This window comes from Pithys albifrons, chromosome 15 (assembly GCF_047495875.1).
Source record: "Pithys albifrons albifrons isolate INPA30051 chromosome 15, PitAlb_v1, whole genome shotgun sequence".
Taxonomy (NCBI): Eukaryota; Metazoa; Chordata; class Aves; order Passeriformes; family Thamnophilidae; genus Pithys; species Pithys albifrons.
The window spans coordinates 14,297,244-14,315,367 of record NC_092472.1 but is presented as its reverse complement, the minus strand read 5'-3'; the positions used below and the strand labels follow the sequence as shown (position 1 = coordinate 14,315,367).

Below are 18,124 nucleotides of genomic sequence, written 5' to 3'. Positions count from 1 at the left end.
GAGAGATGAAGAAGAGATAACTCATACCTGAGAGGGCTTTTTTTGTCTAAGATGGGAATTAAAGAGTTGGCTTAGAGGTAAGGTGTCTCATTAGCAAACATTTGGATTTTGCCAGTGTCACTTATTTTGCTATGGAACATGACAGCCTTGGAGCATGACTTTGTGGGGCTGCATTCACACTGGGGTGGAAGCTTTGCCTGCAGCACAGAGAAGGCTGAACGTCCCGCAGGGTGAATGGGTGCAAGCTGAAGCTCAGCTGATTAGGGGAGCCAGCCAAGTGTCCTGATAGCTGTTCCTGGCTGACATCCCATTGAAAAGGCAGTGGTTTTATAAAACAGAGCTTCTCAAAGCATCTCTCCATGGAACCCTGCATTGTACAAGCTGTCCTGGGGCTGAGTTGTGCATGGTTGGTTGGATTATGTGAGAAAGCTGGATGCAGAATGATGTCCTGACCTGACTGAAAAGCTTGACAGTGCAGGTAGCTACAGCTGGCGGTGGCAGCACTCACGGTTCGCTGACAACTCCAGGTGTATCTACAGCGTGCCATGTAAAGACACCCTATGATTTTCTTGCAACAAAAGGATTTCAGTGTTTCAGAATAACAATTTCTTTCTTCCACACCCCTCCTAGCCAGCTGTAGAGCCCTGCCAGAGAGTCACTGCACCACTGGTGACATATAACTGAGAGCCACTCTAGCCTTATTCAACACATCCAGCTCCTTTATCATCTGAGGGCAGGCTTCTATCCTGCTGCAGTAGGTGAACTACTTTTATCATCTGCAGGAGATCAAAGTCATGCAATTAATCCTCTCCCATACTCAGGCTCTGTGCCTTCCCTTCCCTCTTCTCCCAGGAGCTTATGGTGTGAAAGGCTCAGCACAGCTTTCCTTGCCAGACTGGCCCAATGTCAGCTCTGCTGGGATAGTTTGAGGAAGCTGTTTACACAAAACATCAGCGGGTTTTTGATGGCTCTGAAAGATCTGGTAAATAATCCTCAGATGAAAGATATGGTCTAGGAAGATGGCAGGAGAGGCTTACTACACTTACTACATTAATAGTTCTGGAGAATGGGTGGAGTCTTTAAGTGCAGTGGGATTCATTTTTGCTAATCCTGCCTCAGTCTGTCTCAGAAACAGTCAGTCAGATCCAGAAGGGTGTTTCCTGGCTCAGGCCGTGCAACAGGGCAGTTGTTTATAAGGGGGAAGATGAAAAGCAACTGCTAGGTTCTGTTTAGGGCTTTGAAAGTAGCACATTTGTGTCATTCTAAGAGCCACCTGAATGTAAATAGCGGCTCTCAGGTGGAGAGTTTCAATCCTCAGACTCCTCACACAGTATATTTGGAGACTGTGACTTTTGCTGCAGGAGAAAGGTGTGACAAAGGCAGCTGTGTAGGCTGTTTATATTGAATATGTAACATCCTCTGGGCACTTGGGAAGCCTCAAAAACAGATGATGAGTTGGGTCAGTCTTACCTGTAATGAGGTTAATGGTGAAAAGTCCTTGAGGATTTCCAGTCAGGATGTGGAAGGTCAGTTTTCCCTCTGAGCTGGAGTCTGGATCAAAGGCATCGAGCTGAAGGACTGACGTGTTTGGTGAAGAATTCTCCATCACAGAGGCATAGAAGACAGGTCTGGACATCTGAGGGGGGTTGTCATTGGTATCAGTGACTTCAATATAAATTTCAGTCACAGAAGAGAGGGGAACTGTTCCCAGGTCAAGAGCAAGCACTGTCAGCCAGTAGTGAGACGTTCCTTCTCGGTCAAGTGATCCTATGGTCCGTATGGTGCCTAGGAGAATGACAGAGAGTACTTGTGAGGGACTTAAGGAGCTCAGACCACTTATGCCACCCTAATGCCAGAGCAGTCTGAGTTTCTAGTCTGCTTCCTGGTCTTTGCTGCAGATACAAACTCTGGCATCAACCTTGTATGCCTGTGAGATTGTGTAGAAGGTGAGGACTTGCTTGTGCTGAGGGTAATTTTTGTTACACAAATGAAAGGGAAGACTTAAGCATTTTGGGGAAAGACAGACATTGATTTTTAATTATTTTAAGGAGAAAACCTCCACTTGCTCCTAGCCAGATACAGGGATACACTTACTATAGCAAGAGAGGCTTGAATGCACGAAACTGTGTAAACAAAATATAGAAATGCCCTATTGACATACAAGCCAAGCACAGCATGTAGTTTAAGCCTTTAAATTACACTAAAAACACAATTAAATTAAGATGTCATTACCTGTGTCCTTTTCAATGCTGAAGACAGACAGGCCAGTGCCTTCTCGGAGGAAATACTGAACCTCTCCATCTTTCCCCTTGTCAATATCCTTTGCTGTGACCATCATCACCGATGTGCCTTTAGGGCTGTTCTCCTGCACCCAGCCTTTGAAGACAAAGGAGGCAAAGCGTGGTGGGTGCAAGTTCTCGTTGACATCAATGATGTTCACTTCCAGATGGCAGAGGGAAGAGCGAGAGAAGGGCTTCCCGCCGTCACTGACCTGCACAGTTAGATTGTAAGAGTCCTTCTTCTCATAGTCCAGCTCCTTCTCCAACCGGAGTGCCCCAGTCAGCTTATCCACGTGAAACATCATGTCCTCATCATTGATGAGGCTGTACCTCACCTCACCCCCAGAACCAGTGTCTGGGTCAAAAGCCTCCAGAAACAGGAGAACGGTTCCCACAGGCAGGTCCTCTGGGACCATCACACTGTTGAGGGCTGGGAGACACTGTGGGGTGTTGTCATTCACATCCTCCAGAGTCACAACCAAGTCTGTAATGGAGAACAGCTGGTAGCCTGTTTTGGGCTGGTCCCTTGCTTCTATTTTCAGCACATAGCAAGGCCACAATTCTCTATCCAGGACGCCTGTAACTGTCACTTCTCCAGTGACACTGTTAATGGCAAACTTGTCAGTGGGTGTCAGGAGAGAATATTTTATTATCCCATTGTCATCTGTATCAGCATCTTCTGCCTTCAGCTGAGCTATTGTTGTCCCTGTTGCTACATGTTCTGGTATTGCCACCCAGTAGGCACCTTGTGGGAATTTAGGAGTGTTATCATTGGTATCCAACACATTCACAGCCAAGAGTTTCCAAGATGATTTTTGTGGTGTGCCAAGGTCGTACACAGTAATGTTAAGAATGTAGAAGCTGGTTCGTTCGTGATCTAGAGGAGAAAGGACTTGAAGGAGACCCAGTTCTAGGTCAATGGTAAAGCAACTGTCATCGTTTCCATCTGAGATCACATAGACCATTTTTCCATTGAAACCAGTGTCAGGATCAATAGCTGAAAGGTCAGCAATAGTTGAGTTGATGGGAATAGTCTCTATGATATCAATAGATCGTGGAAAGCTGTCATCAAACTTAGGAGCATTATGGTTTATAAGGTGCAAGTTCAGAGATGTTTCATCATCCTGCCCATGGCCTTGAGACTGAGACTCAATGGAGTGTATGATAGTTTCTGTCAGTTGTTTCAAGACTCCTGTTTCCTCACACTGCATTTTAACAGGGAGGCCTTGGCTGACCACAGTGATGTTTACAGATGTTGGCAAAGCATAGTTCTCTCCATCTGTTGCAGTTATTTTCAAAGAGTAGAAAAGTGGCTGTTCAGAAGGAAGATCTCGCAGAGATATTCTAAGGGATATTACTCCAGAGATGGGATTCAGTTCAAAATGCTGTAACTCGTTGCCAGACTTGATTTCGTATTTGATATGCTGCAGCTCATCGCTGTCGATTGCAGAGACCGTGGCCACAGGGTTTCCAACAGGAAAGTCCCGTGGGATGGTGCCACTGCAACTTGCCTTTTCAAACACAGGAGCATTGTCATTGATATTGCTCAGCATGAGGGAGACGTACACCTCTGTCTCATGGCGGAAGGGTGAGCCCCAATCTGATGCCCACACTCGCAGGTGATACCACCTCTGCATCAACTCATAGTCCATTGACTTGGAGGTGGAAATGATGCCAGAATAGGGGTCAATGACAAAAGGAACTGATTTCTGGTTGGCTATGCTATAGGTGACAAAGCCATTGTCTCCTTCATCTTCATCTGTAGCTCTTACTGTTAAGACACTGGTACCAGGAGGAACATTTTCATTGAAGGCCCCGCGATATGAAGACTGAGTAAAACTTGGAGCGTGATTGTTGCAGTCAGTGATGTCAATGACAACAGTCGTGGATGTGTGACTGTTAATGGTTGTAACTTCAAGTTCAAAATGAGACTGCTCATGGAAGTCCATTGCTCTGACTGTAGTTATCAGTCCAGTGTGAGGATTGATTTTAAAGCTTGTGCTGTCAGAAGTGGGCCTCAAAATATATTTAAGATTTGGGAAGACTGGTGTGATCTTCACCATAACAACTTGGCTTCCAGGTGGGGAAAATTCACTAAGCTGGACCCGATACATTTCTCTTTCAAACCTTGCGGAAACATACTTGGAAGGAGGTATGTGGACAACTCTAACAGGAGAGAACAGTGGTGGTTTGCTCTTGTCTTTGGCTTGCAGACTGAGGTTGAAACCAAATGGGTAAAGTAGCCAGTTGATCTCTTTGTTTGACACAATGATGAACTCAGTGCTCCCAAAGTAGGATTTGATGGCTTTGAAATGTCTTCCTGGATCTCCATCGACAAAGTCAACTGAATCAATCCCTGCTTCTGAGTCACCACTTTCTACAGTTAGAGTTGCATAGGTAAAGTCTTCATCTGAGTCAGGTGATGCCACCTTCACTGAGGAGATAGAGGGGGGTTTCCTGGCAGATGGCTCCACTTGGATCATCAGACTAGCCAAGTTTCCAAAGCCGTTCCCCTCCATGATCTTTCTCATTCTGTCCACAGCCAAAACCTGCAAGTGATGCCTCCCTCGATGGGTGCTGTTCAGCCTACCTGTGACCATAACTGCCCCTGTGGTGGGGTGGACAGCAAATAAGTTGGACTTGGTGTTTAGGGAGTAGTAGAACTCAGCATTCTGGCCAGCATCAGCATCAGTGGCACTGAGTGTGCTGACCACCGTTTTCAGAGGAGTGTCTTCTCTGATGGATGCTTTGTAGGAGGGGGGTGAAAAGAGAGGTTTCAAGTCATTTCTGTCCAGAATGTGAATCAAGACTTTGGCCCAGGCTTCATAGGCAAAGGTGCTCTCTGTGGCCTTGATTATTAGCATATAACTATCTTTGACCTCACGGTTTAAAAGTGCTGTGTTGCTGCTTCTGGTTCTTATTCTCAAGAAGCAGAAATCCCCTATCACTTGCTCCTCTGTTTTAAACAGACCAGTGTTATCTCCAGAGGCTATTCTGTATCTGATGTCCCACTCAGGGTCTCTCTTGTAAATACCCATTTTGACATAGCTCTCCACGTAGGTCTTGGGGGCTGAATTCTCATAGATGGTGGCATTGTAGAAGAAGTGGGTGAAGTGCAGAGGGGAAGTGTTGCCCTTCTCACAGCTTGCCTTGTGGACCATACAGTGCATCAGGAAAACTGCAAAACTCAGGAAGTGCCTCCTGATAGTGATTTCCATCGTGTGGTGTCTCCTTGAGTCCTGCATGTGTCAAAGGAAGAAGACTGGTAATTTTCATTACTGTCAGTGTGTTAAAGTCTCCATGGGCTCAGCCTCATCCCTGTGCTCTCTCTACCCCAACCTTTGTTGATGTGATTGTTACCTCAGCTCTTCTCCCCTCTGTCCCAGTGAGAGATCTGTCCTCCCACATCCTCACACTGGCTCAGATTCATTCACTTTCTCTGCTTCAGCTTTTGACTTTGTAGAGGTCAATATGTGAAAAGCCAAGCAAGATTCTTAGATGAGGCTGTCTTCCTATCCTGTGAACAATCTCACCCTCCCTTCTTTCTGTTTTCTCCCTACTCAAACAGCATATTTAACTCTCCACCCCCAATCCAAACTTGCTCTTGTTTTGTTTCTCCAGCCTCCCTTCTCCATTCTAACTTCTTCCTCCACACATGTTCTTACAAAGTCTTTTCAAGAGTCATTATAAAAACTGATTTGATGTGTCTCCCTGTGGCTTGTCTTCCCTTTTCTCTCCCTGTGCTACAGAACCTCTTGTTCTTCCCCAGAAGTGATGCCCTGCTCTATTGTACAAATTCCTTCTGAATGGGCAGATCCACAATGTGGCTTTTTCAACAGCTTTAGCTCAGTTTCTAGTTGTGTCTCTGTTACCACAAAGCTCTTCTAATTCACAGGTCTGACCCTGTTGCTTCCTCTATGTTGACTGAAAGAGCAGGTTTCTAGCAAGGCGTTTTGACCATGTCACCCTCAGCCACTGAGTAATCTCCTTGGTTCCTTCCTTCTCATGGCACAGCTCCAGGGTCAAGATTCCTGTGGAGGATCTGCCATCCATGACCACCCGCCATCAACTTCCTTCTCTAACAACTCCTGAGCATCTGCGGCTCCATGATTTATCTCTGTGAACAAGGTGTATCAAAGAAGGAACCAGGGAGCACATATGTGATTAACAGGGATGTAACTTTATTACTGAGCTTTGTGGAGCTTGTTAAAGGCTCAAGGCCTGTTCTTTTCAAAAGTTAAGTGCCTGCTGCTGTGTGTGCACTTAGGGGTTGAAACCAGGGATAAGCTAAATATAGGTGCATATATTTCCCCTAGATATCCCTAGGAGATCTTTATCTAGAACTGTTTCTTCCTGGTTTAAATTTAAATTATATATCAAGTACCTGCCAGTCATTTGGCACATTCCTAATTTAAACAGGGAAGACTTGTTTTTCCAGACACTTTTACAAGACTCATCTCTTTTAAGAGCCAGAACTAGTTCAATCTATAAGTCAAGTTGAATGTTAGGAACAAATTGTCAGAGTCCAACTAACAATATGTGTCATATTCTCTCCCTGAGATATCTAATTACTGATAAATACCAAGCTGTAAATTTCATTTTTCCTTCAAATCCTTTTCTTCTTGGTAAACAGATGCCAACCATCCAGAAATCTTCCTGCTGTGCTCATTCCTTTTTGAAACAAATGGTCTGAACCTGAAGTTAAACTACCAGAATTTGCAGAGAAATCAACACAATTCAGTTTTGACAAAATTCTGACTTTTTTTTTATGACATCACTTCACTTGTAGAAAATACAACATAGTCCCAAACACACAGCAAATGAAAGAAAATCTCGGAGGGCAGGGATGGGTGACCCAGAAAGGCATGTGCTTCCTTCTGAGAAGCTGAAAACCATGTTCTTAAACTCTACTTGTTGCATGTTACTTAACAGCGCTTCAGAGTTCTGCAGCGTGTAGGGACTTGCCTAGAGCTGCTCCCTTCTAACATTTTCAACTGCTGAACTTGGAAAGAAGATGCAGGCACGCTGCGTGCGCGCGTGTCTGCAAGGAATCTGAAGCAGGATAAGTCACATACAATTCAGTGTGGAATAAGACAGCAGAATAAAACAGCAACAAAACCAGTGATATTCTATGAACAACAGACTTAATGAAGCTGATTGCTTTGTATCTGGGCTAATTGACTTTTTAATTGAATTGTACTGAAATGGCAATGTGAACTCATCTCTTATAAGACATCAGAGAACCCACAAAGCAGAGACGTTATGAACTCCATAACCACAAGAAAAGCTGGAGCTAGAGCACATGCCTTCTTGGGCACCAGCAATTCAATATGGGAGGATAACCTTGAGCAAGGAGTGGGTTTTCTGGCATTTAACAAGATGCAAACTTTCTTCTGAATCTCTCCTGGAATGTACTTAAACTCACTGTTGCCTTGTATTTCCTAACATCTAAGAAGGGCTTCACTTACACCGCTGTTTTTCCCTCTGTGTGGGTATTAGCAGGGTTTTACTCCTCTGTCCAGATAATTATTTTGCAAAACCTGTTGTGGCCTCATATTTCTGGGAGCTTTGCTCTCAATTACAAGCTGGGCTGAAAGCAGTCAATGGCTCCAGCAGTTATTAGGAGGATGAAGAGTGACTACACATTTGGAGCATGAAGCAGAAGCCTCATTTCCTCTGGAAATGATCTGAAACTTTGAAAGGCACAGTCAAAACTTAGGGAGAATTGTCTAGGAGGCATCACCATCAGCTTTTGAAGTCTAACAGTTTCTCTTTGTGTCAGGACCATGCTCAAAGCCTGAACAATAGCACAGAGAGTCTGTCATGTCCCAGCAACAACTGCACGTGCTCTGAGATGTGGTATTTCACCACCTTTAATACTCCATGCACATCTGCTTGGACAATTTCTATACCTATCAATGTTGCTGAGAAATCCTATCACTGAGCAGTTCCACACAAGCCCATGTTGGTCATCTATTATTTTATCCTTTGGCAAAAGAATGAGATAAAGATAATTGGAGTCAACCAGTGTCCTGAAAGAGTTGACCTATTTCAGTTGAGTGTCCTGGGGCTCCTTGAAGAGCTCATAACTTCCCACCCTGGGCCTGGAAACTGTCTCCTATTACTTCTAACTAGGAGTTTCTTCTTTAGTAGGCTACACTGGGAAGCAATAATGCACTGGAGGCCTTGTCTCAAAGGCTGTGGAAAAGCTCAACAGAAAAATGGGGGACAGTTCTCTGAACAGAGGGGAGATCTGGTTAATGGCTGCTTTGGCTCAGCTCCAGGGAAAGCCCCATTGGGGCTGACCCCAGGAGGTGACAGTAATGGACTAGCAGAAATGAGGTGGGTTTCTATGACTTTTGCTCTGTGGATGAGGAAACTATATATTGTGAAAAGAGCATAAAATCAGAGCACTTAAAATCACAGATGTAAATGGCTACCAAGGAGGGGCAGTGCTGCCAAGCTCAAGGGTCCTTATAAGGGAGTTCGAAGATCTCCATGTTGAAATCAACTGCCTGCAACAGATTTTTTCTGTAGTCTAAGAGAACCATTTCCCCCATTGTTTTGAGCTGTATTACACCCATCCTTGTGCTGACAACAATAAGTGTATGATCCGTGGGTCCCATGGCAAGGGCCATACCCATTCAGGGTAGCTGCAAGCATTTAATACTGAAACACTCTCACCTGCCTGTGGTCTCTCATCTCATAGCATCAGTTATTTCTCCTCCTGAGAGCTCCCCACTTCTCTCTTTCATGGCACCCCTGAGTACAGATGCCCTTCTGGAGCTGGTTGCACATGGGAAGGCAGATGTTGGAGAAAGATCATTGGTGGGATGGAGTGTGGAAGGGTAAGGCACACTCCCGACTGAGGGAAATACCAGAGCATCATTATGTGGTGATTCAACCTCCTTTCCTAATCACCAGACGAGGATCAGAGAGCCTCGAGGGGCTTCGCCCTCAGCTCTGTAGATGCAAACTCCCCACAAAGTGAGTAAACAGTCAGTGTATCTCTAATCAGAGCTTAAGCGCGCGTCTAAATTTAACATCCAAATTGTGATCCTCTGTCAAAGACATGCCCGAATCTGTTGGTTTGAAATGGAGGAACAAACACAGTGCTGAGATTCAAACTGCGTGCGTGGGGAGGCTGTGGAGATGGGTGATTTGGGGGGATTGGTGCAGGACAAGGCTATTCTGCCCAGGTGGGGCATGGCCAGGGAGGTTCTCTGGGGGGCCCTTCCAGGGGTCTTCTGCAACGTGTGGGCTGCTGTGTTTGTTGGCCATATTGTAGAAAAGTGCTGCAGCCTGCCAGGAAGCAGGTGTGGCCTTCGCCCCACCTTTTGATTCCCTTCAAGAGGAGCATTTAAAAGCAATAAAAACCCAAAACACAAAACAAGGCAAGTACTGAGTGCACCAAGAGCAGCATTCCCCTCACGAGCTGTGGTGGGGGCCTGGCCCAAAGTTTTTAGATCAGAAGATTAAAGATAAATCATTATTTTCAATGGAAAATAAGGACAACTGTTCCCTTATTACTCTTTTGCCAGCATGTATCCTAAGTTCACTTTCTTCCTCTTCCTTTCTCTCTTGCTTTTGTACTCCACCATCCTCCATTTTCTCTCCTTTTTTTTCTTCACTACAAGAAAGAGTGTTTTCCCCAGGATAGGCACTGATCAAAACCATCCTCAAACACATCTACTTCTTTGTTGGAGACTACAAGAACCTGGAGCTCAGGGAAAGGAGATAGGTTGTTCAAGTAATCTGTGATAGGGCAGTTGAATGGTGGGTCAGAATTTCAATAATCATTGAGGAAGAGAGACAGAAAGCAAAGGGAGTAAATCCTCTAGATAGTGGGTACAAGGCTTTGGGAAAATGAACAAGAGATGATACACTGTCTTCTCCTGGACTGGGTGGTAGCTGAGCAGAAGGGGTTTAGCTACAGTTGGGGCAATATCCTTACAGCTGCCTACCAAATTGGATCAACCAGAAAGCCACCTCTGGGTTTTCAATTTTGGAAAGCCACAGAGTTAAATGCACACTTTGTTGAGCCATGCCTGTGAGATGTTTTGCTTCCCAGCACTGAAATAACCTGTGTACACCCTGCATGGGGGCTGGGCTACTGGGTTAGTGTTTGCCCTCTCTCTGCCACGGTGATGCCAGTGGGATTTGGATCCTTTTCCATTTGGTGAGTTCCCCGATGGCCACTCACAAACCCTGTGGGGTTTGAATTCCCCATAGAGATGGGTATTTTTGAACTGTTTTCTTAGACTTTGAAGAAACAAACAAACAAAACCAGCCCATCCTTGGGGATCCTGCTCCTGCATTCGGTTGTGCACTCTCTGCTTGGTTTTGCAGTGAAGCAGAAGAAATACATCCTGGAGGTACAACACAAAGCCAGAAAACTAATGAAAAGAGCCCCTGAAGTTATGGTGTTTCCTTCCTCAGTGTATCTCGGGGTTTTCCAGTGCCTGTGGATGGTTTTCTTAGGGTTGATGTTTGCAGAACTGCTTACACCAGCCTGCTTGGGGGCTGTGTTAGTGTGGGTGCAGCTTTTTGCTGGACTTGCAGATTCCAACTAGGCACAGTTGGGTTGTTCCTTCCCCATCTCGACTTTCCAATCTCTGAATGGCTTGCATAGACTTTTGGAAATTGTCTCCAGATTGCTGGACAGCCTGCAGCAAGGCAACTGATCATGTAGAATTTGGCATGTGTACCTTTTACAACCAAAGTCTGGTCTTGCTTGGAGTGTCCCGTGAAAAGCTGCTCCTGTCACACAGCCAGTGGCTGTTGGCAGTGCCAGACCCTGTGCTGTAACAATTTCAGGGTCCAGCTCCACTCCTGGGGTAAAGCGGCTGTGTGCCCATGGGGTGGGCTGTACCAAGAGCTTCTCAGCTGCAGAGCCAGGGAAAGCCATGGGATTACTGAGTCTCATGTTGGTGTGTGAAGCAATGACTCTTCCTTGGACTGCTCTGCATGGAAGGGGGTCACACACAAGTCCCCAAGCAGAACAGATGCAGTCCTAAAGCATTACAGAGATGTTCCTTCTGTCATCTGCCAGCTGGGCCATGCAGGTGCTTTAACCCTGAGGAATTTGGGTACCCCAGGGAGTCTGGACTCTCTGGGAAGCTCAAACCAGCAGCCTCCTAGGGGTGTTGGAGGAACAGAGAGACTTTTGAAGATGTTTGGGGGAAGCCTGTGACACTGACATCTGTGAGCCAATCTAGACACCATGTTGGTAGACCTGGTGCTAAAAACCTATTTTCTCTAGTCAGGCTGTATTGCTGCAGGAGTTGGTAAAAATGTTTCATGCTGAGGCAGCACTGCCCTCCCTGGGCCTGGTCTGCTGTGGCCAATGGTCCTGCCAAGACCACCATTCAATGGACAGTCAGAGTATGGTGAGCTGCTGTCCCTTGAGTGATGCATGATATGGATTGGTTGAGCAGCAGAGGAGAGAGACAGATGGCCTTTCACATGGGAAGGGTGACTGGGAGGGTTTTAGTTACTCTGATGTCCAACTCCACCTTTCCCCATACAGCTGGATGCTTTTGCCATCATTGTTACCACAATGGACTCCCAAGGTGGAAGCTCTGAAGTCCCCTTCCTTCATGACATCTTACTGTGGCCTCCCCCTGCCAACACTCACTTCCTCACTCACTTCCTCTCAGACATCTCACCCATTACCCCATCCTGGGTGCTTTGGCTGTGCCCTGGTGCTTTACCTGCTCCCTTGTTCGACCCTCCACCAGAGTAAGCAAGGTGCTATGTGTCTTTGCCTCCAAGCCATCCTCTGTCTATGAGTCAAGGCATCACCTTGTATGTGAAGCCAAAGGCTTTTTCTTGTCACCTTTCCACCTGTAACTGGTGCTTCTGTCCACTGCTCTGGATTTTGTACTGCTGCCAACTGCTAAGCACTGAGGCTTCTCTGTCACTGTTGTAAGCGTGTTTGTTAGACACACAAGAGAACTTGAACAGGCTTGAACTCTGTAGAGTTGTAAGGGTCAGTGATCTGTATCTGCCTTGGCATTGCAACATCATTCTAGAGCAAGAGTTAATTGAGCAGCTCCAGAGCTGTGGAGTCCTCACTAGGGGTCTGGGAGTGGGGGAACCTTGCAGTTCCAACTGCCTTGCTGCTGGTTTCTGTTTCAGGGAGGTGTGACATTGGGGAGGTGGACTTGCTTGTGCCAAAGGCTTGTGAAGCATCCTCATGCATTATGCCTATTCCCCTTCCTCTGCTCTCTTCCATTATGGTAGCAAGAGGGGAAACTCTGCCTGTGATCCAAAAACTGCCACTGCAGAGGTAACCAGGAAGGTGTTGAGGGATGGACAAGGACAGCAGCTAGGACAGCCAGGAACACCGAGGAAACAGCAGATCCCACTGGTGGTTCTCATGGGAATGGGGTACCTGCTATCTGGGACAAGAAAAAACCCTGAGGCAGGAGAAGGGCAGTGTTTGGGGGAAAGGCGCTTGGCAGAAGCTGCTCACCAGGCAGGGTGTGAGGGGCCCTGGGGTTGGGCACCACAGCGCAGCTGCCCAAACATGTTGGCACAAGAGCCAGCTGGAGTGTGTCAGGTACTCATGTGAGCATGCCCCAAGTCTGCTGCTGCTGGGATGTGCACCTCTCACCTTGTGATTCAGCTCCCACAGAGATTGTTAGCACAAAGGACCACATACTTTGGTCACTGCAAACTAGCTGGCCCAGCAGGTGTGCCATGACCATCAGGATGTGAGAGCCCACAAGGGATCCTGGGCTCTACCTTCATTGCTTTCTCATGCCAAAACTCATACTGAGCCTTTCACATTTTCCTCATACTTGGGATGCAAGTTATCTTGCACTGAAAATCATTCCCCTGCCTGCAGACTGCTGAGGGAAGCTGGTTTATGGGGCCACATTGTCAATCCTCCCTGCTACCTTTTGGATCTGCTGGCCAGTTTCAGCCAAATTTAACCAGATAGATAAAGACTTGAAAAGCATTAACTTTGCACAAGCTTGTGAAAATCAGTAGGAGAGAGGAGAGAAATCCAAATTAGGACTCCCAGCTGGAAGAAAAGGCTCTAATGTGAGCCCAACCTGATTATTAGACATCAGAGAATCCACACAAGAGGGAGCGCCCAAGGCAACCAAGCTTCATGAATTCTGCTGCTCGCAAAACAGCTGTTTATTTAGGTGCTGCAAAGCCTGTGAGATTTTTCTGAGGCCCCAACACACAACTCCCATCTGTCCCACTGGAGCTGTGAATCCCAGTTGGGCTCAGTTCAACCCAGCCTGGAGAGAGAAGTAACTCTGCCCAGTGTTGAAGCGGCTCTGACCCTATGAGTTCTCATCCTCACCTGAACTCAGCCTGGATGTTTGTAATGAGGACACTGGCCTCATCACCCAAGTGCTGGTAATCCTCTGATGCCCTGTCTGTGATTCCCCATGGGGAACATTCATGTTACCCTATGAGTGATAAAATTTGTTGAGAAGGAGCCCAAGAGCTTCTTGGCATGAAGAGCTGTGTGAAGGACCTTGCACCGTGCTGGATGCAGGTGAGGAGCCTCAGCACTCAGCAGGACATGGACTGCTCAGCTTCTGCCTGCGCCGCATGACAACTCTGGCCACTGTGCCTGTCCCCTCACATTTTCTCTCCTACCAAGCAATTCTCATTCACCCACAGACCTGTCCCCACACTGAAACAATGTATTTCTCACTTCCCTGCCCAGCATCCTGCTGGTCTTTCCCTTCTGGTGTCCGAAGGTGAGCACGGAGAGCAGCTTTCCGCTCTGCCTGCAGTCGCTCTCACTCTGTTACCATCTGTCTGCCTTGCACTGCCTTCCCTTCCCTTTCCTGTGTTTGGAGGCAGCATAAGGACATAGAGAACAGCAAATGCAGGAGACAATCCTCCCTTGTAAAAGGATGGCTGGCCAGGATGCCAGTAGCTGTGCCACAAAAACTCCCTGCTTCAGCCATTGAGTACAAAGAGATACTTGCAAGCTGATAGAAAACCTTTAGCTCTTAGACCTGCCTGCAGCAGCCCATCTCCTGTGCTGTGTCCACAGTGCCATAGAAGCTGATGCAAGGGCAGCCCCTGGCCTGGGAAGCTCAGGCTTTCACCGAAGAAAAGATTAACCCTTGAGACAGGCATGTTTGCCCAGGCTGGTCTCATTGCCACAGTGTGTCCTTGTCAGCTCTCATTAGGCTTCCAGCACAAGTCAATGCCTCCTGCTCTAGACTGTTTGCTGGAAACACATTTCTGAAAGCTCCTGTCATTGCAGGACCTCTGTGGAATCAGCAGCTGTGCATGGACACTGCTTGGAGCACCTGCAATAACCAGATACCAGCTGGGCACACAATGTCCCTGTCAGCCTGAGCCATATGGAGTATCTGTTCATGGCATAACCAGGCTGCCTGAGTCACAGCATCTATCCAAGGTACAGCCTAGTCAGTCCAAAGTAGTCCCACAATGTAAGAGCAACAAAACAGACATGCTTGGCCACCTCTCTACATTGTGTGTCTCAAAATGGTCAGTTTTGATTTCTTAGTGGAGAAGCATAAGAAACAAGGCAGGCATAACCTGTTCCTTTTCTCGCTTTTCAGCATCAGTGCAAGCAAACGGTTGTTCTTGGGCTGTTGCATTTACTAACCTCCACTGGAGCTATCCATCCCAAATGGATCAAAACCTTGTTGGAAGCCAAATACACTTTTAGCCTCTGCAATATCCTCTAGCAACTTGTTCCAGAATTTAATTATGCCCTCTGTATAGAAAAAAATAACTTCCTCTGGTTTGTTTCAACTCTGCTGCTTGTTCATTTCTGGGCTTAAAACCTTCCTAGCAGCCCTTGCAGCCTGCCCCTCCCCAGAGCTCCTACTTCCAAGAATTAGCAAAGAAAGTTCCTTTCCTAATAAACCAGTACCTGCCCCATTGCCAGGGAAAAAGTGCGGTGAGAGGAAAACCTGCTTGCTCAGCAAATCAGCTTGTTAATAGACAATGAAGCATCAGTGTTGCCAACTCAGTTTAGGAAAAATAAAAAGGGCTGAGGGGTATTTGATCATCTTATGCTTGTCCATAATACAGAAGGAAGCCCACTACTACTCAAGGTGCAGCTGCACTTGCATACTCCACACGTGGCAAAAAACAAAGCGAGGTGTACAGAGCAGGGAATGCCATTACTGCAGCATGGAGGTAGCTGGAATGATCCTCTAGGACTTGCCTTGGAGCAGTTGGCATGAGCACAGGATGCAAAATACATTAGTTTCTAACAGATGTTTGATTCCAGGTGTTACGCCTCCTTTGAACTCTCCCTTCGTACATGAATGATGTTTGTTTGTTTGGAGGGTTGGGAGACACACCAGTTTGAAAACATTAGGATTTGAAATACAACTGTGGTGTGAGCTGCAGCTAAGGAAAAGAAGAGCAGATCCTGCTGTGCTCTCCTCTCTGCAGGCAGGGTGGCTGGCCTCACTTTTGGAATGTTACAGAGAATGTTAGAGCACAACAGGCAGATGGGGAGCAACTGAGAGACTGAATCCCACGGATGAGTTAGAGTACTTGCTCAGACCCTCAGGAACCTCACCCCTTAGCAGACAGACAGATGTCCCTGAACTGTCCCTGATGAGGGTAGGTGCGCTGCATATTAGGAGATGATAAGGGTGTACAATACCAAGCCCAGCGACTTTGCTGTCCCAAATACCGAGACAGCCCAGCCTTCCTCAGGAGCCCCATACAGAATGTTTGCTTTCCGTCCCGAGGCTCTGATAACCTTCCAGGTCTGTCTAGCTGACAGCCTGGAGAGCCATGGCAGCTCCCTACATGTCCCCTGCCCGCTCTTTGCCCCTCTGAGTGCTGCAGCAAAGGAAGCAGAGGGTTCCACATCCTCCTGCCTGGATTCTGGGCAAAGTGGGAGCCTGGTGGCCACAGTCCTGCTTGCCCAGCAGAGCCTGCCCAGCTCCAGCCACCACAGAACCTGAGTTTCCACACATCCTGGGAACTCTCAGCACTTCACAGCCACAAACCCAAAGGAGCAACAGTTTCTTCTAAGGGTTTTCCCCGAAGCAGCTCCTGTCGTGTTTAAGCTGATCTTTGCCCCTCTGCAGTGCTGTGCTCCACCGGGTCTGCCTTTAATTCCCCGGCAGGCTGATTAGCTGATAACTGCAGTTTGGAAGGGCGCTGTTGGCTCAGGCCTCTCTCCCCGTGTATTTTCACCTCCTTTCTCAGGGCTGCACATGTACATAGGAAATAATTCCTGCACACCCTGAACTGGGACTAGGCTTGCTCTGGGATTTCATCTTATTTTGTCATAAGGTACCTGATAGTGAACAAAGGTGAAGAGATACAAATACACATTTACACACACGCTCCCACTGCTGCCTGTCCTGGAGGGGGTAAGGGTGGATGAGGAGCTCTCACCTGGGCATACAGGAAAGCAGAGCTGGGAAAGACCAGCACTGTGACTACACTCAGGGATCCTCAAGGCACAGCCCAGCTTGAGGTGACTATGGAAGTGGCTTAATAGGGAATATGGGGACACAGCTTGGAGCAGTACTGCCTCACCCCAGTAAGTGAGGCTGTACTTGGCCAACAGCTGAGCCTACAGCCAGACGCCATCACTGCTCCTGCCCCAGCTCATCCACTTACTCCAGCACAAGCTTGCTCCCTGCAGAAATCCTGCCCCTTTCAGACACCTGGAATTCTTCTCTGTTCAGTCCCTCCACACCTGCCTTGCTCTACAGCTTCATTTTTGCCTTTGATACCTGCAGCCCACCTGCTTGCACTGGCTGCAGCCTGCTAAAGCTTCCCACCTCAGACCAGATGCAAACTTTGTGCAAACACAGATGAAGCTTGTCCTGACTCCTTCCATCACACCCCACACTACGGCTGGCAGAAGGGCGGAAGAGATGAAGAGCTCTCTCTCCTAATCCCAAAGCTCTCTCTATAGAATAAGGCTGTTTCCAGCAAAAGTTATTCACATACAAAAGTAGTTTCATGACTAAATCTCTGCATCCTCCGTGCCTTCCTCCATCCGTGCTGTACAGACTGCTCCCTGAGTCATTTCAGCTTCTCACACCGGCGAGCAGCGTGCCTTACCTGTTGCAACAGGAGACCTCTCCTGACGTTTACTGCTTCTCTGCTCTCTCCGGTGAAAATCCTCTCCCACAGCAGCACCTCGCTGGCTGCGGGGGGTCCATGGCGCTTGCAAATCAGAGGAGAGGGCTCCGACAAATTCCTGCAAGAAGGGATTTTGCTGGCTAAAACTCCCGCAGCACCGGTTGGGAGCAGCGAGGGAGAAAGTTGCTGGGGGTGGAACTCCCTCGCTGTAGAACCAGCCCTTCCGTGACGGGCTGGAGGAGGAGGAAGAGGAGAGGCATCGCCCGCTCCCTCGCAGAACTGAACTTGTGCGTGTGTCTGTATGTCAGAGCTGGGCAAGAACCCAAGCCTTAGAGCCAGATAATTGCAGAGCTTTTTACTGTTAGATTTAGTATTGCCATGAAATCCAGGACCTCAACTGCAAGCGGGGAGGTGGGGTTGGAATATGCCAGGTAAATCCCTTCAACACACCTGAAAAACCCAAGGATTGTTTTTAACTAGCTGCCAGGTGGGTGTTGTAAGGAGGGATGGGGAGAAGGGGGTGGGGGAAACCTGAATCTGCCCTCAGAGCAGCTGCATGGGGAGAGGCACTTTGAAGGTTGTTGTTGTTTGTGTTGGGGGAGCCCCCAGAAAACCCGGCTGCCGCCAATAAGCCGCAGGGTGCTCAGTGCTGCACAGGCAGAGGATGAAAAGGTGGTCCCTGTCCTGAAAAGGCAGAAAAAAGAAAGGGAGTCAGCAAGGGGGGATGGCAGCATAGGGAGACCACACAGTGTATGGGAGCTTTGGAG

The 18,124-nt window shown here is 47.6% G+C and overlaps 1 protein-coding gene across 2 annotated transcripts in view; it reads right to left on the bottom strand.

Annotated features, from left to right (window-relative positions):
* Positions 1-17,537, bottom strand: part of FAT2 (FAT atypical cadherin 2) — a 57,575-nt gene extending 40,038 nt beyond the window's left edge. For both annotated transcript variants that reach the window (XM_071570112.1, XM_071570113.1), the window contains exons 1-3: positions 17,337-17,537; positions 2,233-5,518; positions 1,471-1,785 (exon numbers count right to left, since the gene is read on the bottom strand). In XM_071570112.1, coding sequence (XP_071426213.1) covers positions 1,471-1,785; positions 2,233-5,497 — 3,580 coding nt within the window. In that variant the 5' untranslated portion in view covers positions 5,498-5,518; positions 17,337-17,537. The remainder of the gene's footprint in view (positions 1-1,470; positions 1,786-2,232; positions 5,519-17,336) is intronic.
* Between the last annotated feature and the right edge of the window lie 587 nt (positions 17,538-18,124).